Here is a 27359-nt window from a genome sequence, read left to right on the forward strand (position 1 = left end):
GACTGATAAAATATTGAAAACTTTGTTCGAAGAGTATTTCAAGTAAAATAATACTTACTAATTTGTATGCAGGTTAAAGAATTGTTTTGTGAAAATGGTTGAAGGGGGGATGAAGATAAAATTTTACGATTTGCAGTATTTCTATTAGTATAAGATAGGAGGCTGATTGATTAATTTGACATTTCGATTTGCAGTATTCATTGGACTTTCATAGGGCTTTTGTTGATTAGACGAAGCTCTAGTTCTTATTCTTTAGGGTGTTTCGTCTAGTCTTCCCAGTAGTATTAGTACCGGTCTTGTATTTTACTATTCCTACCCCTTGATATTTCACATTGTTTCATTATTTTCGGCGAGATTGGCTATATTCTTATAGTGTCGTATTCTTAGATCTTTGTTAATGCATGTATCTCCATGAGCACCCATGTTTGATTATCTTGTTGTTGCTACGGTATGTGTACTGCTTCATTTTCACTTATCTTGAGCCGAGGGTCTTTCGGAAACAACCTCTCTACCGTCCTAACTCCTAAGGTAGGGGTAAGGTCTGCGTACACTTTACACTCCCCAGATCCCGCTTGTGAGATTTCACTAGATTTGTGTTGTTGTTGTATTCATTTTTTAAAATGTCGATACCGCTTATGAAAAATGCAGCGTACGCCACTGCAAAAGAAATAAAGGATTTCGAGTTTTGGATAGTTTTCTTCTGATTTATGTAGTATTTCGAATCAAATGCATATTATGCAGGAAATTGATAATCCCTGCTCTTAAATCTGATTACCTTGTCATGATATGAGAAATATAGGTGTGACTATAGTTTATAAAAACGCGAAGCCAGGATTGAGAGTTTATAGTTTCGAGGTTCTAGTTCTGGATTCTAAATTAACAATTCTTACATATTTAATAAATTTCGTAAGACAAATACATGATATGGATCAAAGCAACTAGGTTCAACCGAACCGTAGTCGATGAGATAGCTCCGCCTGTGACTTTATAGTATTAAATTTGGAACAACTAAACCAGCCAGCCAAGTTAACAATGAAGAACAACACAAAACATAAGGCATTCCTGTTTTCTGTACAGCTTCATGCATTCATATACCAATGAAATGAACAAGGAGATTGCAACATCTCGAATAAATTTCTCACATAAAGAGCTTAATGGTTCCGAATGATGATAAAAGAAAGTCAATCCTCAGGCGACAGAAAAAAGAAAAATTTTACAATCTAAAAGGAAAATGAAGTCAGCTACGAAATACCATTCTAGACATCTACTCAAACATTACAGCAACAACCTAAATCGGGACTTCCATTTTAATTGGCGCGTGTAAAGTATCTACTGATGCATTCTGAAGCCAGTCCTTGGCACAGATGAGGGCCTCCACGGTTTCAGGTCGCAAGGAACACCTGTACTGATCCATCTCTTTGCCTACCGTGCAAAATACAGAATCAGCTGTTACGGTTGAAACTGGAACTGATAAGATATCACGAGCCATTTTCGATAGAGTAGGGTACTTCATTCTGTTCAGTTTCCACCACCCCACAACATCAAACTCGTGAACACGAGGCAATAAGGATTCTTCCAAATATTGATCAAGTTCTGACCTTGACTGCTGGCTTGTTGTCTCCATAATGTAGGCATCAAAATCTGTAAGTCCGGCCCCATTACTAGAGGCACCGAGGTCTTGGGCGTTCTCCTGCTTTATATCCCCGCCATTTGCCTCTTCAGCATAAGTTGGGGTCAGAGGCAGAGGAAGTGCCACATATTCAAGAAAGAGCTCGTGGATTCCCTCTTCAACAATCTTCACATAGGTAGCAGCTTCTTCCCCGTATATTTTCGTAAAACTGAATTCAACGAGTTTCATTTTGAAGCGTGGATCCATTACTACGGAAATCGCTAACATCAGACAACAACTCTTCCAGTATTTATCAAACTTCTCTTGCATCGTTTTGGTAAGGCTGCTGATGGATGGATCTTCACTTGCTGCAGCACGAGCCAGTTCCAATTGAATCTTCCACGCTTCATGGAAGAATGTATTGGTTGTTGGAATTGTTGGTGCGGTCAGAAGATTGGCAGTGTCGAAGAGGATTTTCAAGTAAGTACACAGAATCTCAACTTGCTTCCAATCTTCAACAGATGGGGCATCCTTGTAATCAGGGTCAGATGTATCCAAGCACGAAAATACTTCCTTTAGCTCTGACGCAGCCAACAACATCTCATATGTTGTGTTCCATTGTGTTCGGTCATCAAGCACCAACGTCTTTGTGCTTGGCACCTGAAGCTGCTGTTTGAGTTCAATAAACTTTTCCTCATGAGATTCTGATGTTTTCACATACTTTATGCTATCTCTTACTTTCTTAACAGTTCCATGCAAAAAATGAAACGCATCTTGCGCAATGCTGCTCAAAGTTCGAGCAAGACAATTTCCGACCACCAACTGGCCATTGAGCACAAGAGGGTTCTTCACTGAGAGTAAAGCTCTAAGATTATCAACAGCTGCATCACTGATTGGATGATTAATAGTGACAGAAAATAACTTCCCCTCCATACTCCAGTCAGAAAGGCAAGCGGCAACAGCGTGGCTGAAAGCCGTGTCAGAATCTGGATATGGTTCCATGATGACATTGAGTATTTTCCTGTGAATTTTCCACTCACTGTCAATATACTGCCCAGTTATGAACACATAGCCGACAGTGTAGCAGGAGGACCACATATCAAGTGTTAAGCAGATTCGCCCAGGCACTCCCCCAATCACTTTCTGAATGGCTTGCTTCTCTCTAAGATAAGTTGCCACACAATCTCCTTGCACGGTGTTGAAGCTCACCATATCAAAACGAGGTTGAAGATGCTGGACAAAAGTAAGAAAGCCTGGATGCTCAACCATGTGAAGAGGATAGTCGTGCATGATGATCATCCTAGAGATCTCCTGGCGGCACCGGTCTGGATCAAAAGCAAGGTAAGGAGAAGAAGCAGTCCGATAACGTCGTTTTGGTGCATCGTTACTACCCCCATATCCACTCATCTTAGAAGGTGTATTATATGGGCTGGATTGATTATTCTGTTGGTTACGTAGGACAACTGGACAGGCTCCTTTTGCAATATGGCGTTTCAGGTGACTAGTGCCTGCTACTTTTGAACCTGTACTATATGCAAATGATTGCTTGCACTGCTTACAGCATGCCCTTCTAGTTCCAGCACCAACGTTTTCAATGGTGAAGTGTTCCCAAACTATTGACTTCTTTTTCCTACGCTTGCTGGGTTGTGTTTCTAGATCGTTTGGAGGTGTTTCGATATAGTTGGGTTGTTCCGCAAGGACCATCTCATTTAGTGGGATCATCTCATTGTCTGGAACCATTTCATCACCAGGGACTATCTCATTGCCAAGCACTATGTGATGTTCATGTGTCATCTCATGTTCCTGCACCATCTCATGATTATGTTCATGTATCATCTCATTTACCGGCACCAACTCATGATTATGTCCATGTATCATCTCATTTTCCGGCACCACCTCATGACTATGTTCATGTATCATCTCATTTTCCGGCACCATCTCATGACTATGTTCATGTATCATCTCATCGTCCGGCACCATCTCATTGCTATGTTCATGTACAATCTCATTTTTCAGCACGATCTCATGATTCTCAGTGGGGGTTGCTGGTGTAACAGGGGTTTCTGGTGTCGCCATCAGAGACCAGAAACTCAAGGCTATAGGAAGCAAAACAATTATCAATTATCTGTATAATATAATGATAAAAAGGGAGAAAGAAAAAGAAAATCATACGCATAGCAGAACTGAAGAAAAAGAAGTGCGAATAAAAAAATAAAATAAAAAAGCCTGAAGGTAGCTATACGTGTGTGTACATCTACATATATTTTCTTTTTGAAGAAGTAAGGTGTTTCATTATAAAAAACATCAAGAAGATGAAAAGTTACAAAGGGCATAGTTACATGTGTGTGTACATTTTCTGTGATAAGTCTAACGAAACTAAGATTCGTTTGTACTAGAAGAATCAATATGGATATACTGATGGGTCATATAACATTGCTAGTTATGGAATTCAAGATCTCTTTGACTGTGGTATGTGGTGTGCGTCACCTGAGAACTTGTGGAAGAAGGGTAATTCTTATAGTGGCCATTATAGGGCTACAAAAATATCAACCAAAAAAAAAAATGAGAACCAATCACATCCATTCAAAAGCGCTACAAAAGTAATCAACTTTTACTATGAGCATGTTCAGATTAATGAGAAACAGGAAACTTAAATATTTTTCTTTTTTTCGTTTTTAATACACAACTGACACTTCAACTAGCATACTCCCAAGTAAACACTTATACTTGCTAAAGTACACCCAGTAAATATTTCTAACCGTTGATTATGCTTTACGCAGTATTTGAATCTTTCAACCAAGAGATTCAGTATGGTATTGCAGCCTATGGTCATTGGTAAGATTTTAATCCTGCACCTAACGAATGCATCGTGGAGTTACAACTACTAGGCTGCAACTTCATCACTGCAGAGCAGGCATAGTATTCACTCTTTGGACTAATAGAACGAGAGGCCCAAAACTTTAGCCAACAAAATGCATGAAATTAGCTCCTCAGAGCTGAAGAATACTGTCCATTGGCACACCTTGGAGGGACCAAACTTAACTCCAAGGCCCGGCCTGGCTCGAACTCATCCTGTCCATTGGCACACCTGGAGGGACCAAACTTAACTCCATTAGGGCCAGCCCGGCCCGACTCGTCCCTAAACTAAGCTGACTCAAAGTTTAATAGTAGTAACACTGGGAAATTTTCACAAATAGCCAACTTTTAGCTCCTATAATTGAAAAATATCCACTGTCCTACAGTTTCAAATTCCACAAGTGTAATCATGGAGTTCCACTAATAAAATTTGGAACTCCAAGACAATGGCTATTTTTCTAAGACAATGCCGAAAAGGCGAAAAGTGGTCAATAGACGCTATTTCTACTAGTAATACCCCTACTAAGTAGGCGTTTGGACATAAAAAATAAAAATAAAAAAAGGTGAGATTTGGAAAAAAAAATAGTATTTTAAGTCCAGTTGAAAAAGTATTTGAAAATTGAAGTTGTGTTTGGACATGCAGTTTTGTGAGAGAAAAACATTGTTTACTTGAAAAAGAGGCAAAAATCACTTTTTCAAAATTAAAACTCATTTTCAAATTTTTTTGAAACTCATCTTCAAAAATTAAGTTAAATATATCACCAAAAACTGGTTTGAAAATATTTTTCGGAAAAAAGGAAGAAAAAAAACTATTTCTAAACAGCTCCTAAGGCAACACGGAGGGTATTACCACCAAAGGATGTGGTGCAGCGGCTGAGACTACTCTTTCCTTAACCAGATGTCTCGGGTTCGAGCCCCAGTATGGAAAAATCCTTGGTAGGGAACGCTTCCCTCTAATGGGGGCCTACGCGGTGCGAATCCGGATATAGTCAGGCTCCAAAGTGGGTACCGGGCACCGGTGGTAAAACCAAAAAAAAAAAAAAAAAAAAAGGAGGGTATTATTCTATTTTGAAGAAAATAAGGGTTAAAAAGGACATTTCCCAATACAAGGGCTAACAAGTATACAAACATAAACTTACTAGATCTAACTCATAAAATGGATCAAACATGGGCTTTAACACAAATCTAAACAAAGCCCATATCACACACTCTTACTAACAACTGATCTATTTCAAGAACCATTTCATAGTCAGCCTTCAAATTTCAAAACAACCTTCAACTTAAAGCCCAGAACAACAAGTAAACTATAAAACTCCTTTTTTCAAAATATCAGCAAAAAGTTAAATAAACCTGAAATAAGTCAAACTTTAGTGAACTACCATAAAACAAGCAGAAAATTGATATTGAAACAAAAATATTACAACAACAAAATACTTTAAAAAAATATTTTAACCATGGAACACAGTATATAGCGCACATTTACACCAAAACATAAACATAAAACTAACAGAAATATCAGAGACCGATCTTCACACTAAGACAATAAAGCATTAAAAATATATCTAAAAAAGGAAAAATAGATCAAATCTGGAATGAACAAAAGGAAAATAAGTGAGAAAAATATTTAAAAAAAGGTACTATACCTGAAGAAAAAAACTGATTTTGAGTGAAACCCAAATATCAGAATTCGATTTTGAGCAAAACCCACATACCAAAATTCGATTTTGAGCAAAACCCAGATAACAAAATTCGATATTGAGCAAAACCCAGATGAGAAAATTCAATTTTGAGCAAAACCCAGATAACAAAAAATTCGATTTTGAGCAAAACCCAGATGCCAAAATTCGATTTTGAGCAAAACCCAGATAATAAAATGGAGCTTACCGGGATTTTCAGGCTCCGATAGTGAACCAGATCTAGGGTTTCAGCCGGAGAGGGAGAGAGGAGAGAGAAAGAGACAGGAGAGAGAAAGAGAATTGGGCTTGAACCCGGTAAAACCAAACTGGACCTTTGTTATGATATTTTTGGGGTCGTATTAGACTATTAAGTGATAAGGTTCATTGACAAGAAAACCAAAAACATTAAAATTGTAGTATTGGATATGGACTTTCTTTTTAGGTCCATTTATTATTGTTATGACTTGTGACTATGTGAAATTGAAGGTGTGTTAGTGTGTGTGTTTTGGGTCACACCCCTTTCTTTGGTCAAGTGGTTTGATGTGTATTAGTATATGGTTGTCATGGACCATAGCCCACTTTTTATGGTATTTTTGGTGATTTTGTGTGGACTATATTTAAGATGGGGCCTACATTGGCTAAAATTGGAATTGGGGAAAATGGGGTTTTTTTATTTAAGTAGAATTTTGAAATTTAGCCCATTATAAGTAAAAGGGATAACATCTATTTCAAGTCCTTCACCAAGAAAATAGACCTTATTTCAAATTACCTTTTTCTAAACCAGAGATACACGTCACCCAATATTGAGAAAAAAAATTGCAAATGTTAGAAACTAATTGTTTTTAAACATCATAAATTAGCACGGCGTGACCCCAAACGGATGGTCTTGGCGGAATATTCCTATTTTTTACGGTCTTAGCAAAGTGTCCCTCTTTTTTACTTGAACACTATAGTTCTTTAATTTTTAAAGCATGAATTCTTATTTGGTGGTGAAAAATAAAAGTTAATAATCGATTATTGTTAAAATCATTTAAATGTTGATAGTTTGTGCATAACTTTTAGTTTAAACATAGATTTTGGTGATTAGAAGCTTGGTTTCAAATTTGAGATTATTTGGAGCAAATTTGGCGTGATTTGATCGAAATTGAAGTTGCAAATTCGAAAAATACTTTGTTAAAATAACCCCAAAAAAGTATATTAATCTGGTAGACTTCGATGAACAACTTAACAGATAGGTTTAAAAAAAATATAACATCAACTCTACCAACCCGGTAGAGAAATACTTGAAGAACGGAAGTATGTAATTTAATAGACTTCAATGAACAACTTAATATATAGGTAGAGAAATTATAACATCAACTCTACCAACCCTAGTAGAGAAATACTTGAAGAGCAGAAGTGTAATACCCCGAAAATTTTTGAAGTGTTCTAAGACCATTAAGAAGATTGACGGGTGCTAATTATATTAATTCGGGTATGAACAGGACTAATAATATGAAGGACATTAGTTGATCATGATAATATATGTATGAGGTACATTAAGAATGGTTTATGGTCTAAGAAGAGCCCTAAGGCTAAGTAAAGTTGGGAACTATATGATAGGCTAAAGCTTCGAATGGGTTTGCACAAGATTTAATTTCAAACGAGCATAAATCCATATGTACGAAGATTTATGTGGTTTAAGACCTATCAAATTAAGGATCTATGAGTATAGTTTCAATGCTTCAAACCGTTCATCATTTGGATATTCCTACAATATGTTATGATCTTTTTACTCAAGGGTATCACAACAGCCATGTAGCTACGCGAGCTGTGCGTACCTACGCTACCTTAGGCATAGCTGATTTCAGCAAAGTATTCAAATGAAGGGGATGTGAAGAGGAAGGGAGCGTAGCTACGCTTGAGATGTGCATAGCTACGTGTGTAATCAAAATTATAAAAGTAAATATTTTAGGGAGAGAGAAATAGATGGAATTTTGGACAAGGGTCTTGAATCTAGAGAGAAGGGAGAGCACGACCCTCATCAATACACTTCAAGGTAAGTGTTTAAGATGCATTTGTAGTTATATAACACTATTTAATGTTAGTTTTAACATTATTCATGGATCAAAAATCTCTAGGAAATGTATTGAATCTTCAAGAACATCAAAAAGAGGAAAAGTAAGACTCTTCCACAAAGAGATAATTCCTTCATTTGAGCTTCACACATATAATATATTGAAGTATATGTAGTATGTTTATGAGTTGTTTTTAAAGTTGTAACGGGATATTGTATGAACCCTAAGGGCGGTCTTAAAAATAATATTTTAGGCAAGGAAGAAGATGAATAGTAATGAATTGATATAAATGGATATGTCTTGAGTTTTTAACGATTCCTATAGACTTGATAAATTAATTGATGAATGAATTGAATCGAGAATCACCATCTGGATAAAATACAACACTAGTCCTTGAATCTAGGGTTTTGTTGGAGAAGACAATGAATAGTTACTTGTTGATGTTGGGTAATTAACATAGTATCATTAATGACTCCAAATGAGTACTAAATGTTAAGAATGGAGTTGAATAGGCTAATAGGTGAACCTATTGGATGATTTGGGATGGTTGAAGGCTTGTTGCCGAATTGTGAAGCCTAAATGGATATTTATGAATCTTTTCATATTTATTTTGATGTAGTTAGGATATCTAATGATAGATATTGAATTGTGGGTGATATTTGGACATTTTAATCAATTGAAGCATTATAGTATTTTTGGAGCTTGAAGATTGAGGTAAGTGGATTATGACTTACTCTTCTTGAGGGATTCACCCTAAAAACATGATTTGTTAATACATGATATTACTTATAAATATGCATTTGTACTTGTGGGGACAAGCGAGAAAGATATCACCGTGTGTTCCTAAGTTTGTTGATTTGAAGTGTCATGTAATTTATATAAAAATCTTATTTTTAAAACATATTTGCAAGATGACACTTAACGAAAAAGTTATAAGTTTTATTAAAACTTATGTGTTGATAAGAGTATAAACTATTTGAGTACTAAAGATACGTTTTCATGAATAATTACGAGTTTTGAAATTTGATCAATGGAGTAGCACTTGTTGTATCCTTTAAAGATTGATGTTACAGTGTTAAAAGCATTAAATTGAAATTCATTTGATTTTGTTCAAATGGTTTGGATTGACTTTAAAATTATGATTTGATAAAAATAGATCATTTGAGGCTATTAAGCTATGAATCTACTTTTTTGTTATTAAAATATTTTGGGAGTACTAGTGGACACCAACGAGATTGGTTCAAAAGTTGAGTTTGTTACCATGGAATATACGTACCGGTGTAGGGACGCATTCCAAAGTTAAGCCGAGGTTTGTGGGACAAAGCCCCCCTATTGAGAGGGCAAATTATCATTACTTAAAGTAATGAGGTTAAGTTGACTCGTACGACAGTACGGGAAGCCGCCCAGACGAGTAGGGTCAAACACTTGTTGCTAGGTCGATCACCTGGTAGTTGTTTATTATGTCGGTATCGATATAATACTCTCACTGAAAGATAAAGAAGATTTTCGTATTTTTAGGCCTAAGGATCCGAAAGTGATTTTGATGACTTAAAGAAATTGAAATGGTTTTGTATGATTTTATTAAAAATCCTGGATTGATACAAATGTTCTAAAGAAATTATATTATGGTTTATGCTTCACTTGTTTTTTCATTTGAAATGATAAAGAGCATGATTTATATAATTATTTATCACCTTATATCAAATATTTGTTGCATAGCTTTTGTAAAATCTTGTCTCAGGAATTTAAGTTAGAGAGAGTCTATGATACTTATTGAGTACCTTTGTGGTGTAGTTAGTCCTTAGGGGCCCCTCTCCAGGGCCCCACTTACTTTTCATATTTCAAGATAAGGTATGATATGTGGCATGCGGACATGACTAGGATGACTCTCTTCCTGAGGTACATGGTGAGACACTACTCTTATTTTGTGGTAGCTATCATGTTATTTTCTTAATTTATGTTAGTCGGGCATTAACCCAAGTGTTTAGTTATATTCTTTAGTATAGAGGCTCCATAGATAGTTGTGAAAAGTTGTAGTAAATGAGTTGTACACGACATACATGAAAACATATTTATTTTACTTAGTCTCATTGTTATTGTTATGAAAGACTTCATGTATGATTCTGAATTAGAAAACTTTCCATCGTTTAGCTTGAAATATATATATTTTTAAAGAGCTTCCGCAGTTAAATTGGTTTTTATGCATAGGATTTGGGTGCATCATATGGGTTGGTTCGCTTAGATCGCTTAGTTAGACTTGAATGAACAACTTAACTTATAGGTAGAGTAATAATAGTGTCAACTCTACCAATTCGATAGAAAAATTTTAAAGAGCAAAAGTATGACAATTCGATAAATTTCGACGAACAATTTAATCCGGTAAAAAGCCACTGAAAAGCTGTCTGCCGTTTCAGAACCATTTCTTAAATATCGCCAATTTTTTGGACATTCCGCTAAGATCAGCCCCTAAAATTCCACTTTGTGTCAATCACCCTTTAAACATGGTCACGAGGTTAAAATGACATACAGAATAATTTCTATGCTTTTTGACACGCTTAATGTAATTCGGCTTATTTGGTAAGTTCTAACTAAAATGTTGCCACTATTTAAGTATTTCTTTTTCTAATTTATTGATGCATGCTTAAGCAGGGGCGGAGCCACAGTGCTAGAACGGATTCGGTCGAATTTAGTAGTTTTAGTTCGAACTCTATATTTATCTTAAAAAATTCATTGAATACGCATAAATTATTAATTTAGAATCCAATAACTTAACGTGATTAAAATCTCAAACCCATAAGCTTGAAATGTTTGCTCCACCTCTGTGCTTAGGGTACAATTTTCAAATGACTTGATTATGTTAGACCTTCAAAGATAAAATATAAATTATAAAATCTAGTATATAGAGTTTTCACAATTTTTTTTTTGAAAAAAGTAAACTATGTACTCCCTCCGTTCACTTTTACTTTGCACGTTTTGACTTTTCACGTCCCTTAAGAAATAATAAATGAAGTGCATAATTTACTATGATACTCGTATTAATTGATGCATATTTTATTGGATTTGAGAAAATGATTTGAAATGAGTAATAAATACTGTGGATATAACAGGAAAAAAAATTATCTTCTCTTGATATGCGTAAAATAACAAGTAAAAATAAAAATCTATTTTTAGTATACATACCAAGTAAAAGTGAACGGAAGGAGTAGTATTTTATGAGTTGATTAATGTAAATCCTCACGTAATGTCTGTAATATATTTACATTCTACCTGTCAATCAACTTGGAATTGGTTGGTTAATTTCGACATAAATTAATTACTAACTGTGAATGAATGAGCTACTTATGCCTACTATCCACCCACTACAATAAATAAAGTGCCTTTACATGTATTATTTTAATAATTACTTGTTGCGACAATGTAACTGATGTAACTATACCTAAATTTCAATGAATTATTCTGACATTCTATATTCCAGATAGCTCAATAATTACTAGGAAAATGTAGATAATTACAAGCCCTATTTACAGTCGAATTTAACCAGTAATCAGCAACTAAAATATATAGTAGCAAACAATATGATTAAAAAAAAGAATAACATAATTAAAAAGAAATTATCGAAATAATTCCCATTCTTACAAAAATAAATAAATAAAGAGATTGGTAATATTGGTGGGCTTATTAGGCTCTCTATGGCTTTGGATTAGTTGTAAGAGTGCAATATATAGTGCGAGTATATAGGGAAAATGATATTGTACGGCTGTTCTCAAAATAATAGCTAAAAATATTTTTTGTTTTTGTATATATATATATTTTGTATGTTATATACAAAAATTATACAAATTGTATACATTTTTTGATTACCGAATGTTAATAGTTTCTGTTACGGGTTAAAAGTGAAAAAAACCCGTGGATATACGCACGACACGATTCGAATTTTGCCACAGACAAAAAAAGTATTACTAGTATTTAAGTGAAAATAATAAAGAAATGAGCTCATTATTCATCATATTTCGAACCAGGCCTTGAAAATTCTCGATTATTTTTTAATAAATAAATGATGGTGGGTTTATTAGGGTAACAGGTTGTTAATTACAGTTTTATGCACAGAGGTCCCTGACTCCCTGTCCTAACCTATGGTTGGCAGATCTGTTGATGAATTAATTAAAGTCCAGCCCACCACTGTATGTTTAGTTAGGTTTGTACCCGCCAATTAAAATAGGAAGAAATTCAAAAATAGCCAGATTTATAAGTGATCATTTAAATATAGCCACAATTTCAAAAGTAATCAAAATTTAATCACTTTTCATGTAAAGATAAATCTGAACGAAAATATTGTTCAAAATCTGGAAAAGTACTCCAGTATAATATGCTTGAATTCCAGTATAATATACTACAACTCCGGCATAATATACTGGAGTTCCAGTATATTATAATGAAACTTTACGCGTGTTGGAATTCCAGCATAATATGATGGAACTTCATACACATGTGCAACGATCTCCAGTATATTATGCTGGAGCTTTCCGTGTTGCAGTAAAATAGTTGCTATTTTTCAATGATTTTGTAAATGCTGGCTATTTTTGAATGGTGAGTCCGAAAACTGGCTAGCCCGTGCTATTTTTACATTAAAACATATATATAGATCTTTTCCAACTTTTTCTTTTATTTTTCTATTTATATTATCTTACAACAACAACAAACCCAATATATTTTTACAAGTGGGGTATGGGAAGGATAATGTGTACGCAGACCTTATCCCTATCTTTAAAAAGCCATAGAGGCTGTTTTCCGGTAGACCCACACCTCAATAAGAAATAAAGGGAAGAGACACCTATTTATTTTATCTTATATGTTATAGTGGTATGAATTTTTTTTTCCCGTAAACAACTAGATTATATTACTTCATAATATGTCTCAAACTTTCAAAAGGATATTATTGTATCATTAATAACCCAACTTGGGAAAGACAGTATTAAAAAAATCTTATATAAAGCGAAATGGAGAATTTAGCTAATTCACCAGATGGGAATTGATTCTTTTGAGCCAAGTATCTATCGAAAATAGTCTCTTTATCTCCCCGAAATAGGGTAATTAAGGTTAGCGCACATATTACTCTCCACAAACCCATACTGTGAAAATAAACTCAATATGTTATTATTATTGTGTATACGGTCGAAATCAGGTATGCCTGATTTCAGTGGCTCATGGGGTTGCTTTTAGCCCGAGTTCAGGTAAGGTCGAGCTCGAGCTCGATGGACCAGACTCGAGCTCGAAGAAAGAATGCAATGCCTCATTTGAACTGCGCGAGGAACATTGGAGCCAAGCACGACCGGCTCCTAGACAATGGAGTTATGAGTTTGTTATAGAAGGACAAGATTCCTGCCATGTCCCCAAGATCACGGCGTAAATTCCAGAATAGATTTGCACGAATCAGTAGAAATCCGTACTAGGTGGTTATAGAGCTGTCCCAATAAGATTCTTTACTGTAAATGGAAATGTACCTTATTTAGGGTCTCCCCTATTATATAAAGGGGACCCCAATCATTTGTGAGGATCATCTAATCATTGGCAAAGAATATACTATCCTACTTTTCTCGCTCTTTGTTCATTAGAATAATCCTTTAACTTTATTGTTCTTGATTTATTGTCTTTGCCTTATTGTTCTTTGTCACGCCCCGAACCTGGGCCTAGACGCAACACGGCACTCGGTGCCTGATTACATGTGACCGAGCGAACCAACTGGCTGGCTGAATCAACATGTGATATCATAACATACTGAATGCGGAAGATAAACTAACACATGCTGATATACCGAAAGTCTGAATGATACAAATCAAAGTACGAAAATACTAATACAATTTCTGAAACGTATTTGTAGCAAATATAGCTTAATATGAAAAACTTGAGACTCTGTCTAACTGTTACTCTAGTCTATGAAGCCTCTATTGAAGTACTGAAAACACTAACTATCTGTAAATACTGAAAGGCTGTAAAGTAATGATAATGCCCCGAAAGAACTGGGGATCACCAAACAGCTGATACGAGAGTCCTAGCACTCTGAATCGTCAACCTGTAAATCATTACCTACATTGTAAGGTGCAGGCCCCGGGCAAAAAGGACGTTAGTACATTTGAATTGCACTAGCATGTAAAGAAACTGAAAAAAAGAATTATAAATGTTGAAACTGAAACTAAACTGATAACTAAGAATTGATAATTGATAATTGAAATGATAAATATTTAAACTGAAACTGAAATGATAACTGATAACTGATAACTAAAATGATAACTTATAACTGAATTGAACAAAGGAAGTAAGGATATGAATACTCCCTCTTCTGAATGATGAACAACCTATTTATCTGAATATTAAACTGCGGCCTCAGGCCCAATATATATATATGTGCACAACTGCAGCCTCGGACCCAAGTATACATATACATAACTGTGACCTCCGGTCCAAAATGCATAAAGCATATAACTGCGGCCTCAGGCCCAAAGATGCATAAAACATAAACTGCGGCCTCAGGCCCAAAGATGTATAAAATATAAACTGCGGCCTCAGGCCCAAAGATGCATAAAGCATTAACTGCGGCCTCAGGCCCAAAGATGCATAAAGCATTAACTGCGGCCTCAGGCCCAAATACAGGTGTTTGACATTCAGGGATTTAAAATTAGGAATTGATAATCATACTGCAATATATAATAGTGAAATACTGAATCACGCTGAGTTACATGATACTGGAATACTGGATCACACTGAGTATATAATACTGGAATGTTGAATCATACTGAGTTACATAATATTGGAATACTGAATATCACTAGAATGAGACATGTATTCTTGAACTGATTATGAATACTGAAACTTCAACTATTTATGACATACTGAGTAAGCTATACTGAGACTTAGGGACATCAAACCCAAGTCTATATTGAATACGAACTGAGCTCACAACGTTCAGAATGAAAGTCATGAACGAGTTATGAAACTAGAGAATAGAAGTTCTACAACTATTCAAGGAACTAGGCTTAACTATCTGAGGCAATCGATACATCGTAAAAGAAACGTAGTGTAGAGAGAATCATTAACATTCCCAAACATAGAGAGTTAGCCTCACATACCTTAACTTCCTGCTCTTGAGTGTAATACAATATTCGCCGACCCTTTCAACTTCAATCTATATCAATACAAGTCAAAAGGATTCCATATTAGCAATAATACTCATGTTTTGGTCACTTAGGCATTTTCTCAAATACTTGGTGGCATAAAGTTTCATAGTCCTTATTAATGGTGTTTCTACATCCAATAACTCATTCTCTTGCTCCTAAATACATTCTAAAGTCTCATATGGTTATAATCAACATTATTCTTTATCACCCATAAGGTAAAAAACACCCTTAACCAATAATCAACAATCAACAACCCAAACCTATAACCGTTCATGTTTTTTTATCAAAACCATCAACTCATATCTCATGAACTAGAGTCTATAACCATTAATTCTTGAATTCGTGTTTTAGGGTTTCTTCTCTCAACAATGGTGTCCCCATCGAATGTCTAATGATATGGAGGGTTTAACCATGTTAATAAGATCTTGTAAAATCGAAATTAATTTAGAATCACCATTAGAACTTACCTTGAGTGGTGGAGGGACCCTTAAGGAGTTAGGTTTTGGAAAGCTTTCCTTTCTGGGGCAAGTTTTTATGTTTTGGGGCTATGGGGGATGAAATAGGACTAAAAAAATGACTTCCCAAGACCACCACTGCTTCCTAGTTGGCCTGGCCTCAGTAAATAGCTGGAGCACTGCCTCACGACCGCGGTCGCGGTCAAACACGGCCGAACGCGGTGGTTACGTATTGTTCTATAAAACAGACATAACCTTTTGCATAGAGCTCCATTTGGGCTCCACAATATATCGTTGGAAAGATATTTCAAAGGCCTACAACTTAATGCTTTGATTTTTCCCAAATTCCTTACACATTTTCACTAAACCCTTCTGTAAGACGAACCTTCTGCAAACTTAGTCGATTTTGTCGAATCTTATGCACCTCACTTTCCATCTTGATTTTGAAACAACTATTTTCACCCATAATCATCCTTATAGGACTTCATATGTCCAAAATATAACCTTTCTACTCCTTTAACTCATTCATACCTAATCCAAATGTGCGGGGTGTTACATTATCTCCCCCTTGGGATCATTCATCCTCGAATGATTGTCCTGACTGTAACTTCTGCTAACTCCAGATCTTAAACGGGTCTGGTGAAAACATGAACTTTCATAAACACTTGCATACTAAACTGAATGAATACTTGACTACTGAACTTTTGAGATAGTGAACTGAATGACCACCACATTGACTTAATATTGGTCTACCATGGATACGTAAATACTAATCTAACATGGATATATGACTATTAAACTGGCACGAATATTCGAGTATTGAACTAACATCAATATCAGAGTATTAAGCTAGCATGGATGTCTAAGTATTGGACTAACATGAGTAGCTGAGTATTGAGCTGACAGGAGTATTTAAGTACTGAACTGACATGAGTAGTTGAGTACTGAACTGACATGAGTGTCTGAGTACTGAACTAACATGAGTATCTGAGTAATGAACTGGCATGTGTATCTGAGTACTGAACTGACATGAGTATTTGAGTGCTGGAAACTTGAATGTTATAACATGACACCTGAAATACTAGTTGTACCACCGCTAACTCGGGTGGTAACTCCAACTCATAAGCTAATTGACCGATCCTTCACAAGATTCTATATAGCCCAACATAGCAGGGACTATGCTTCCTCTTCTTTTCAAATCTCATAATGCCTTTCACAGGCAAAACTTTCTTAAATAACCAATCATCAACTTGAAACTCTAGGTCTCTATACCGCACATTCGAATAGGACTTTTGGCGGCCTGAACCGTCTTCAAATGCTCTTGAATCAACTTAACTTTCTCTATAGTCTGATAGACCAAATTTGGTCCAATCAACTCCCTTTCACTAACTTTGGACCAACCAATTGGTGATCTACACCTTTGGCCATAAAAATCATGCTTTAAAAATGAGCAAGATAATCCTATTATAAGACCTATATTTATCATCTCCACTCAAAATATGTGTATTCTGTGATAAAACACTAGGCTTTCTGCTGCTCGACTTTCTCTTACTGATAATTCAGATACTTGTCCATAAAGTCTGCAATGTTCTTTTTCATGTCGTTCCACCAATAAATCTCCTTAAGACCATGATACATATTTGTGGTACCTGAGTAAATAGAATACCCAAAATTTTGGGCTTCTAGCATGATCTTCCCTCTTTAAGTCCATCTATATCTGGAACACACAATCTGTCATGGTACCTCAAAGCACTATCATCTCCCCCTTATTCTAAAGCTATCATTTTATGCCTGTGAATCCCCTCTTTTAGCTACAACAAGTAGGGATCATCAACTATTTCTTCTTCACTTCGCCTACTAGGGGGGAGCAAGTCATATTCTAGAAAACAACTCTACTATCTTTAGAGTACGCAAATTGAACTCCTAGCTAGGCTAAGTGGTGAACTTCTTTCACCAGAGTTGTCTTATCTACCTCGATCATGAGTTATACTTCCCACACTTGATTATCTTCTTAAGCACTTCATGAAAAAACTTATAGAATTGTAGTGAGCTAAGTATATACTCCGAAGATTAGAGTCTCATGCGATGACACTACCCTTATGATACATAACTGAGCATGATTTTTTTATAACTTTTTTGTGATCACTTTATCATCAATAACTAAGCTCGGTGATCATTCTACTCACTTTGTATTTCTTACACATACTAGACATAATCCATGTGGTAATTATACAATTTTCCCTCATTACCGAACTGATTTTCTTTTTCATATCCCATGCTACCTATTCGAGTTTCAATTCTCCATCTGGACTTACTGATGGTTTTCACATCACCCCTTAGACCAAATGTCTTGTACTTGCGGATCCTTCCTTTTTTTGTTGGGATTCTAACAACTTTCTTTATCTTCTGCAACTCTTTACACTTTACGTTAATGACGACTCATCTTCCAACTTACCTCTGAGAAATCTTTCTTACTAGGAAAAACTAAATTATTTACATAAACGAAAAGCTTATGTCTTTATAACTATCATACATAGTCATAATAATTTAACTCTGCCCACACTGCTAATCTTGGGGAAACCCCTTTTCGATAACTCTTAAAGTGTATTCTTTAATAGTTTGCTCTCTCACTGCTAGCTGATTTTTTTCCACTGCCATTGTACTTCGGGTTTAACTTAAACTCTTTGGGTTCTAACACATGCATTAGGTATTTCAAACTGTCATCCACTCACTAGAGATAACCTGGTTAAGTGGATCAAATCTTACCTCTACTAGCTCTGCTAAAATTGCTAATTCATTGTATCTACTCAAAATTTACTTACTATCCTTTCACTAACCACCTGCTAGCATCATATTTTCTTCTCCTGCTTTGAATAACTAAAGTGAAGCATAAGGTTACTCCTAACTTCCACCATCATCTGATCATATTCTTTTGCCGCACACTATCATTCTTTTTGAACTATGTGCATGGATCACACCTAAGGGAATTTCATTTGTCTTAAATAAAATTATAATATCTAACCTCAAACTTTCTATACACTTCAAAATCATATCAGATTATAAACATTCGGGGTAAACACTTAGTCACATAGCTTAAGGGGAATTGTCATATCTTCTATCTCACAATAATAGCTACTTCTTATAGCAATTCACTAACGTGGTACTTTCTAATTCTGATTTGAATAAATCTAAACAACTTAAAATCGTTCCCTAAAATTCACTATTGGCTGCTCTTGGTCCTCATTGCATACATCATATCTTCTAGTCATTAGCATGAGTTGTATGAAATCACATCTTTGGTAATAGCTAATGTTTCTGACTCCTAGGTATTTTACCCTTAGGCTCTTTTCTGTCCAAAACTATAGTGAGCAATGTTAGGGTCTGACATCTGAACTATCATCATCCAACTTGTGGCTCCATTTCCAAGAATTGGAAATGAGATTGTTTAATGAGGTAAAACACATATGAATACACCACCATACACACACTTGTCCTTTAGAGTATACCATCATCAGATAAATCACTTCATGTACTGTCCGATGAGTCTTGGGTTTTAATCCAGACCTAAAATATGTGAAGGTTTCTCTATAATCACTGTTACTTACATTTTCTTTGAGAACCCATATGCATCACTGCATACTCACAAGTTACCTAGAATTTTGATACACTGATAATTGGATATTTGGTAAACATATAACTGAATACTGGCGTACTGAATAACCATAAACTAGCTAACTGAAAGACTGTATAACTGGTAACTAAGGTAAACTGATAACCATAAGACATGATAATTGCTTTTGTACTTTCTGATAAGGTTATGCTCTAATCTGTAATACTATCCATTGCATCTCACTTTTAACATCCTCTAAAGTCTCACATTTACCAACCTGTAATCCATGATTATACCCCAATGGGAAATTATCCTCTCTAGGACCTTACGTTTCTCCTGCGCGTCGCTTGGGAATCCAATACGTTTGGAATTCGATAGGAAGAGAAGGTTACCGTTTGTTATAAGCTTCATGGCACAATCTAAAGTAGAAAGAAGTTAGACAATCCTGGATGTCTTGGTAGTTAACCATTTATATGAGTGACCGGCACACACATATAAAGGAACCTCCACTGGACACGGCTTCATAGACTCCCTAGGACTCTTGAACCTAGTGCTCTGATACCAAGCTTTGTCATGCCCCGAACCTGGGCCTGGACGCAACACGATACTTGGTGCCTGACTACAGGTGACCGAGCGAACCAACTGGCTGGCTGAATCAATATGTGGTATCACAACATACTGAATGCGGAAGATAAACTAACACATGTTGATATACTGAAAGTCTAAATGATACAAATCAAAGTACGGAAATACTAATACAATTTCTGAAATGTATTTGTAGCAAATATAGCTTAACAAAAAAAAAATTGAGACTCTGTCTAACTGTTACTCTAGTCTATGAAGCCTCTATTGAAGTAATGAAAATACTAACTATCTGTAAATACTGAAGGGCTGTAAGTAATGATAATGCTCCGAAAGAACTGGGGATCACCAAACAGCGTATACGAGAGTCCTAGCACTCTGAGTCGTCAACCTGTAAATCATTACCTGCATTGTGAGATGCAGGCCCTGGGCAAAAAGGATGTCAATACATTTGAATTGCACTGGTATATAAAGCAACTAAAAGAAAGAATTATAAATGCTGAAACTGAAACTAAACTGATAACTGAGAATTGATAATTGATAACTGAAATGATAAATATTGAAACTGAAACTAAAATGATAACTGATAACTGATAACTGAATTGAACAAAGGAAGTAAGGATATGAATACTCCCCCTTCTGAATGATGAACAACCTGTTTATCTGAATATATATGGGTGTGTGTGTGTGCGCGCACGCACAACTGCAGCCTCGGACCCAAGTATACGTATACATAACTGCGACCTCAGGCCCAAAATGCATAAAACATATAACTACGACCTCAGGCCCAAAGATGCATAAAACATAAACTGTGGCCTCAGGCCCAAAGATGCATAAAGCATAAACTGCGGCCTCAGGCCCAAATATAGGTGTTCGACATTCAGAGATTTAAAATTAAGAATTGAGAATCATACTGCAACACATAATAGTGAAATACTGAATCACGCTAAGTTACATGATACTGTAATACTGGATCACATTGAGTACATAATATTGGAATACTAAATCATACTAAGTACATAATACTAAAATACTGAATCATACTGAGTTACATAATATTGGAATACTGAATATCACTAGAATGAGACATGTATTCTTGAACTGATTATGAATACTGAAACTTCAACTGTTTATGACATGCTAAGTAAGCTATACTGAGACTTAGGGAAATCAAATCCAAGTCTATATTGAATACTAACTGAGCTTACAACGTTCAGAATGAAAGTCTTGAACGAGTTATGAAGCTAGAGAATAGAAGTTCTACAACTATTCAAGGAACTAGGCTTAACTATATTTCTGAGACAATCATGTCGTAAAAGATACGTAGTGTAGGGAGAATCATTAACATTCCCAAACATAGAGAGTTAGCTTCACATACCTTAACTTTCTGCTCTTGAGCGTAATACAACATTCGTCAACCCTTTCAACTTCAATCTATATCAATAGAAGTCAAAGGAATTCCATATTAGCAATAATACTCATGTTTTGTTCACTTAGGCATTTTCTCAAACACTTGGTAGCATAAAGCTTCATAGTCCTTATTAATGGTGTTTCTACACCCAATAACCCAGTCTCTTTCTCCTAAATTAATTCTAAAGTCTCAAATGGTTATAATCAACATTATTCTTTATCACCTATAAGGTAAACAACACTCTTAACCAATAATCAACAATCAACAACCCAAATCTATAACCGTTCATGCTTTTCTATCAAACCCATCAACTCATATCTCATGAACTAGAGTCTACAACCATTAATTCAATGATAGAATCAATTAGAGGGTGAAGATATTACCTTTTTGACGTTCAATCTTCTTGAATTCGAGTTCTAGGGTTTCTTCTCTCAACAATGGTGTCCCCATCGAATGTCCAATGATATGGAGGGTTTACCCATGTTAATAAGATGTTGGGAAATCGAAATTAACTTAGAATCACCATTAGAACTTACCTTGGGTGGTGGAGGGACCCTTAAGGAGTTAGGTTTTTGGGAGCTTTCCTTTCTAGGTCAAGTTTTTATATTTTGGGGCTGTGGGGGACGAAATAGGGGTAAAACAATGACTTCCCAAGACCGCCACCGCATCCCAATAGGCCAGGACTGCGGTAAATAGCTGAAGCACTGCCTCCCGACCGCGGTCGCAGTCAAACGCGGCCAAACACGGTGGTTATGCACTGTTCTGTAAAACGGGCATAACCTTTTGCACAGAGCTTCGTTTGGGCTCCACAATATATAGTTGGAAAGATATTTCAATGGCCTACAACTTCCATGCTTTGAGTTTTCCCAAATTACTTTCAAGTCTTCACTAAACCCTTCTGGAAGACGGACCTTCTGCAAACTTAGTCGATTTTGTCGAATCTTATGCACCTCACTTTCTATCTTGATTTTGAAACAATTATTTTTACCCATAATCATCCCGATAGGACTTCATATGTCCAAAATATAACCTTTCTAATCCTTTAACTCATTCATACCTAATCCAAATGTGTGGGGTGTTACATTCTTAACCCATCTCGAGGTCGCTGGGCTCGAGGTCGATACTGCTTAAGTAACACTGGTTTGATTCACTCATTTCTTTCATTTATACTTTATACTTCTAGATTATTAATTGGTATTGAACTAAATCACATATCTTTAAAACCACAAATCAAATTTAATTGTTACTCGTATTTTCGAGGTAAACAGTTTGGCGCCCACTGTGGGGCTAAAGATAATTAGTATTTATTTCATTACGGATTCTCTTAACACACGTTATTTTTACACTTTTTCTTGTCAAGATTTTTTGATTCTCAGGATTAAACATGTCAAACTCGCAAAATGCACTTGTTCATGACAACGAAGGTCTTGGATTTCATGGAGAAAACAACAATATATGGGTCAGTGTACCACTAATAAACCCTGGGGCAGTGCAAAATATGGAACCAGTTGATGTTAGTTCACATTTTGCTTTAAACGCGAATTTAGGCACAGGCCCCGGAGGGAGTGTACGCAGGGAAGCCCGATCTGGTGGCCAAGGAACACAAGGAATAGGAGATAGGGGAGTCACCCTCCAAGTGATATTCGAGATGTTGCATGCTCAACAAATTGCCATCGCTCAACTTCAAAGTCAGAATAAGACTCCGAGAATAGCTGAACCAGAAAACACTGAACGTGCTGAACCGGCGCCAGAGAGGTCAAACGAAAATGGCTCAGGGACTGACCCCACCATTATGAGAATGCTCGAAGGGCTCACCAAGAGTATCGAGTCAGGGGAAAAGAAGAATGAACATAATGACAAAAAGGTGGAGACTTATAACTCCCGTGTCACCGAGAGCTGCCCCGGTCTTGAAAAGTTTAGATGCCAAAAAGTTCATACAAGCGTGGCTCCGATGCTTATTCCTAAAAAGTTTTGCATGCCCGATATACCCAAATATAAGGGGACAACCGGACCTAACGAGCATATTACTTCATACACTTGCGAGATCAAAGGAAATGACTTGAATGACGACGAGATCGAATCAGTCTTGTTGAAAAGTTTGGAGGAACACTGTCGAAAGGAGATATGATTTGGTATCACAACTTGCCTTCTAACTCTATTGATTTGTTGCTATATTAGCAGACTCCTTCGTGAAAGCACTCATCGGGGCCATAAAGGTGGCGACGAGGAAATCAGACATTTTCAAGATAAAATAGAGGAACGATGAGATGTTGAGGGAGTTCATGTCTAGGTTTCAGATGGAGCGCAAGGAATTACCACTAGTCTCGGATGACTGGGTAGTACAAGCTTTTATGCAGGGTTTGAACGAATGGATTTCAATCGCGTCTCGACAATTAAAGCAGAATCTGGTCGAGTATCTAGTTGTGACGTGGTCAGATGTGTATAACCGTTATCAATCGAAGATTAGGGCCGAGGACGACCAATTGGGAGCCCCCTCGGGTTCAGTCCATCCTAATAGATTGGCAACCAATCCCCCCAGGGATATGGACATGAAATCAAGATCGAACAAGGAACAGTATCAGCCATACGTCGATCGGAGAAACAATGGTTCAGGTCATAACGCTCCTCAAAATGATCGGAGAAATGATTGAGGTCAAAGCTCTCGGGGATTCATAAGTAAGATCGGGTTCGATAAGTATACTGAACCCGTAGAGGCACCTCGATTATCGGAGTGTAACTTCAACTTAGATGCATTGGGGATTGTGTCAGCTATTGGAAGAATCAAAGACACCAGGTGGCCCAGGCCTATACAAGCCAATCCTTCTCAAAGGAATCCGAACTTGATGTATAAGTATCATGGCACACATGGCCATACAACCGAAGACTGCAGGTAGCTAAGGGAGGAGGTAGCTCGGTTGTTCAACGAGGGTCACCTTCTAGAATTTCTCAGTGATCGAGCTAAAAATCACTTCAGAGAGAGAGATGCAAGAAAAATGAGCAGGAAGAACCACAACATGTAATCCACATGATCGTTAGCGGTGTCAATGTCCCACAAGGACCTGTATTCAAACGCACCAAGGTGTTGATCATCAGAGAAAAACAGACTCAGATCTATGTGCCCGAGGACGTCCTATCATTCTATGACGAGGAAGCAAAAGGCATATCTCAGTCGCACAATGACGCCCTGGTAATTTCTATTCTTTTAAATAAAATTCAAGTTAAACGTGTTCTAGAGTATCCAGGTCGCTTAGCAAACATAATCAGATCGAGGGTCGTAGAACACCTCGGCCTACAAGATCATATTATATTTGCATCCCGGGTCATAAATGTCTTCAACATGGCAAGCGAAACAACAAAGGGGGACATAATCCTACAAATAAATGTAGTTGGGACCATATAGGACACAAAATTCCATGTCATCAAAGGTGAAATGAGGTATAATGCACTCCTCGGGAGACCATGGATACACAACAAGAGGACAGTACCTTCAACTCTTCATCAGATGATGAAGTTTCCAATAAAGGATGGAGTGAAAACGGTTTACGGAGAGCAACATGCTGCAAAGGAGATGTTTGCAGTCGATGAAGTGACGCCGATACTAGAGCATTCGACCTCGGAAAATTCAAACACCAAAGGTAAACAAGCGGCTAAATAGCAATCACCGCCTCCAACCTCGACAGAATCAGAGCAATAGGTAATCGAAGATGAAGAAAAGGATTTCCTTACTCTTCGAACTTTCATTATTCCCGAAGAGTCCGATGCAACCAAGTCAATGATCGAGGAACTGGAGCAAATCATACTAATCGAATACATGCCCGAGAGAAAGGTATACCTGGGAACGGGATTAACCCCCGAACTCAGGAAAAAACTCATTCAATTTCTTATTGATAATATGGATTGCTTTGCTTGGTCCCATTTAGATATGATAGGGATTCCACTGGAAATAACAACTCATCGACTAAGACTCGACCCCAGGTTCAAACTAGTAAAGCAAAAAAGGAGGCCTCAGTTCGAGGTAAAGCATGCATTCATAAAAGACGAGGTAACCAAATTCTCAAAATAGGATCTATTCGGGAGGTAAAATACCCTGAATGGTTAGCCAACGTAGTTGTAGTTCCTAAAAAAGGAAACAAACTTAGAATGTGTGTAGATTACAATAGCATGCCCAAAATACTCTTTCCCACTACCCAACATCGATCGTATGATCGATACCACCGCTGGCCATGAGATCCTAACTTTTCTCGACGCCTACTCCGGGTGCAATCAAATTCAGATGAACCCGGAGGACCAGGAAAAGACCTCGTTTATCACTAAATCTGGAACTTATTGTTACAACGTAATGCGCTTCGGGCTAAAAAATGCAGGAGCTACATACCACCGCCTAGTTAACAAAATGTTCGAGGAGCAGATAGGTAAATCGATGGAAGTTTACATTGATGATATGTTGGTTAATTCCCTGCGCGCAGAGGACCATTTAAATCATTTGCAGGAAATGTTCAAAATCTTGAGGAAATACAACATGAAGCTTAACCCAGAAAAATGTGCCTTCGAAGTCGGCTCGGGTAAGTTCCTCGGCTTCATGGTGTCGAATCGGGGTATCAAAATTAACCCTGACAAGATCAAAGCCATCGAGGATATCACGATCGTGGATAATGTGAAGTTCATACAAAGGCTAATGATTTGTTATAACCCTACACCACTACAAAGTGGCGAGAGCGGTCAAAGTAACTTTTACCCGAGATGTTCGGGATCAAATCCACAAGGAGCTAGAAGTGGGAATTGGATTCCTATCTAAACTAGAGATGCGTAGTGCTCTTAATTACTCTTCCAATTATTTTTTGGTTGTTTGTTACTTCTAATATTTATGCTAATGATAAGCTAAATTAAACTAAGAGTGAATACTTGTAAAGAGGCACTATGGAAGTGACTTTCTCCTAGGTGAGTATTCGACGGGTTCTTAAGCCTAAGACGAAATTGTTATGTTGGGGATTGCGATATAGCCAATGCACGATACTACTCACTCTATACCTCTCGGTAGCTTGAGTGACTTTGCCCTAATTGACTTTCTCAAGACCAATTGGGTGTCAAAATTGTGCAATCGATATAGGCTCAAGTCAGATATTACTATCTCTAGGTTTAACCCTTTAATTGGGGCTATCAATCTCTTGATTACACCCCAATTCCTTGTTGGACTGATTTTCTTAGACTCAAGCTCTCTTTCTCAAGAAGAGTCCAAGTCAAATAAGCACAAATTAGTGTTTGCAACCACTAATTCAAAATGGAAAACACAAATTAGTCCAAATATCAACTACCCATAAACACCCAAGCCTTAAAACAAAAGACCTATCAAATACCCATACTAGGGTTGAGCCACAACCCTAGCTAATGGGTCTAACTACTCATGATAATGAAGGAAAACAGAGAAATAGATGAAGAATAACCCATATAATTTAATTACAAACTAAGATAAAGAAGAATCAGTGTTAATCTAGCTACAAGTTACTCAAAATGGCTTAACACAACCGTTCACGTGCTCTGATCGTTCGCATATTACAAAAGATAACCTAAAAATGGGAAAAGAAAGTATTTATACTAGGCTAAATTTTTTGGACAAAAATACCCCTCCGAAGCTACCGCGGACCGCAAGAAATTGAGTGCCGCCGTAGTGAGGCTTTTTGGATTCAAGTCTCTACTCTCTAAACTTGGACACCGCGGGCCGCATAAAATGCACCGCGACTGCGGTGGCTTCAATTGCGGTCCGCACAAAAAGGACCGCGGACCGCATTGGCTTCCAACAGTTGAAATCCCAGCTCTCTGAATCTGTGCTCCGCGGACCGCATAAACTCGATTGCGGACGCGGTAAGGCTACTGCGGTCCGTACAAAATGGTTTGTGGCCGCAATGCTTGAGCTTCCAAAATAGCACCTCTCTG

At 36.9% G+C, this 27359-nt stretch overlaps 1 protein-coding gene across 2 annotated transcripts; it reads right to left on the reverse strand.

Annotated features, from left to right (window-relative positions):
- Window positions 1-1123: 1123 nt before the first annotated feature.
- On the reverse strand, window positions 1124-6570 carry LOC104213756 (zinc finger BED domain-containing protein DAYSLEEPER-like). Of its 2 annotated transcripts, none has more exons than XM_009763299.2 (2): window positions 6350-6570; window positions 1124-3705 (listed from the first exon to the last, which is right to left on the reverse strand). In XM_009763299.2, the coding sequence occupies exon 2, from the start codon at window positions 3683-3685 to the stop codon at window positions 1289-1291; it is 2397 nt and encodes a 798-aa protein (XP_009761601.1). In that variant the 5' UTR covers window positions 3686-3705; window positions 6350-6570; the 3' UTR covers window positions 1124-1288. The 2 variants fall into 2 exon arrangements, with proteins under 2 accessions (XP_009761601.1, XP_009761602.1); XM_009763300.2 differs by lacking the exon at window positions 6350-6570 and adding an exon at window positions 6109-6338.
- Between the last annotated feature and the right edge of the window lie 20789 nt (window positions 6571-27359).

Source organism: Nicotiana sylvestris, chromosome 6 (assembly GCF_000393655.2).
Source record: "Nicotiana sylvestris chromosome 6, ASM39365v2, whole genome shotgun sequence".
In the NCBI taxonomy this organism is placed as follows: Eukaryota; Viridiplantae; Streptophyta; class Magnoliopsida; order Solanales; family Solanaceae; genus Nicotiana; species Nicotiana sylvestris.

Bases quoted from the DNA above. Each gene is read 5' to 3' on its own strand.
- LOC104213756 (XM_009763299.2), bottom strand. From the start codon at position 3,685: ATGGCGACACCAGAAACCCCTGTTACACCAGCAACCCCCACTGAGAAT.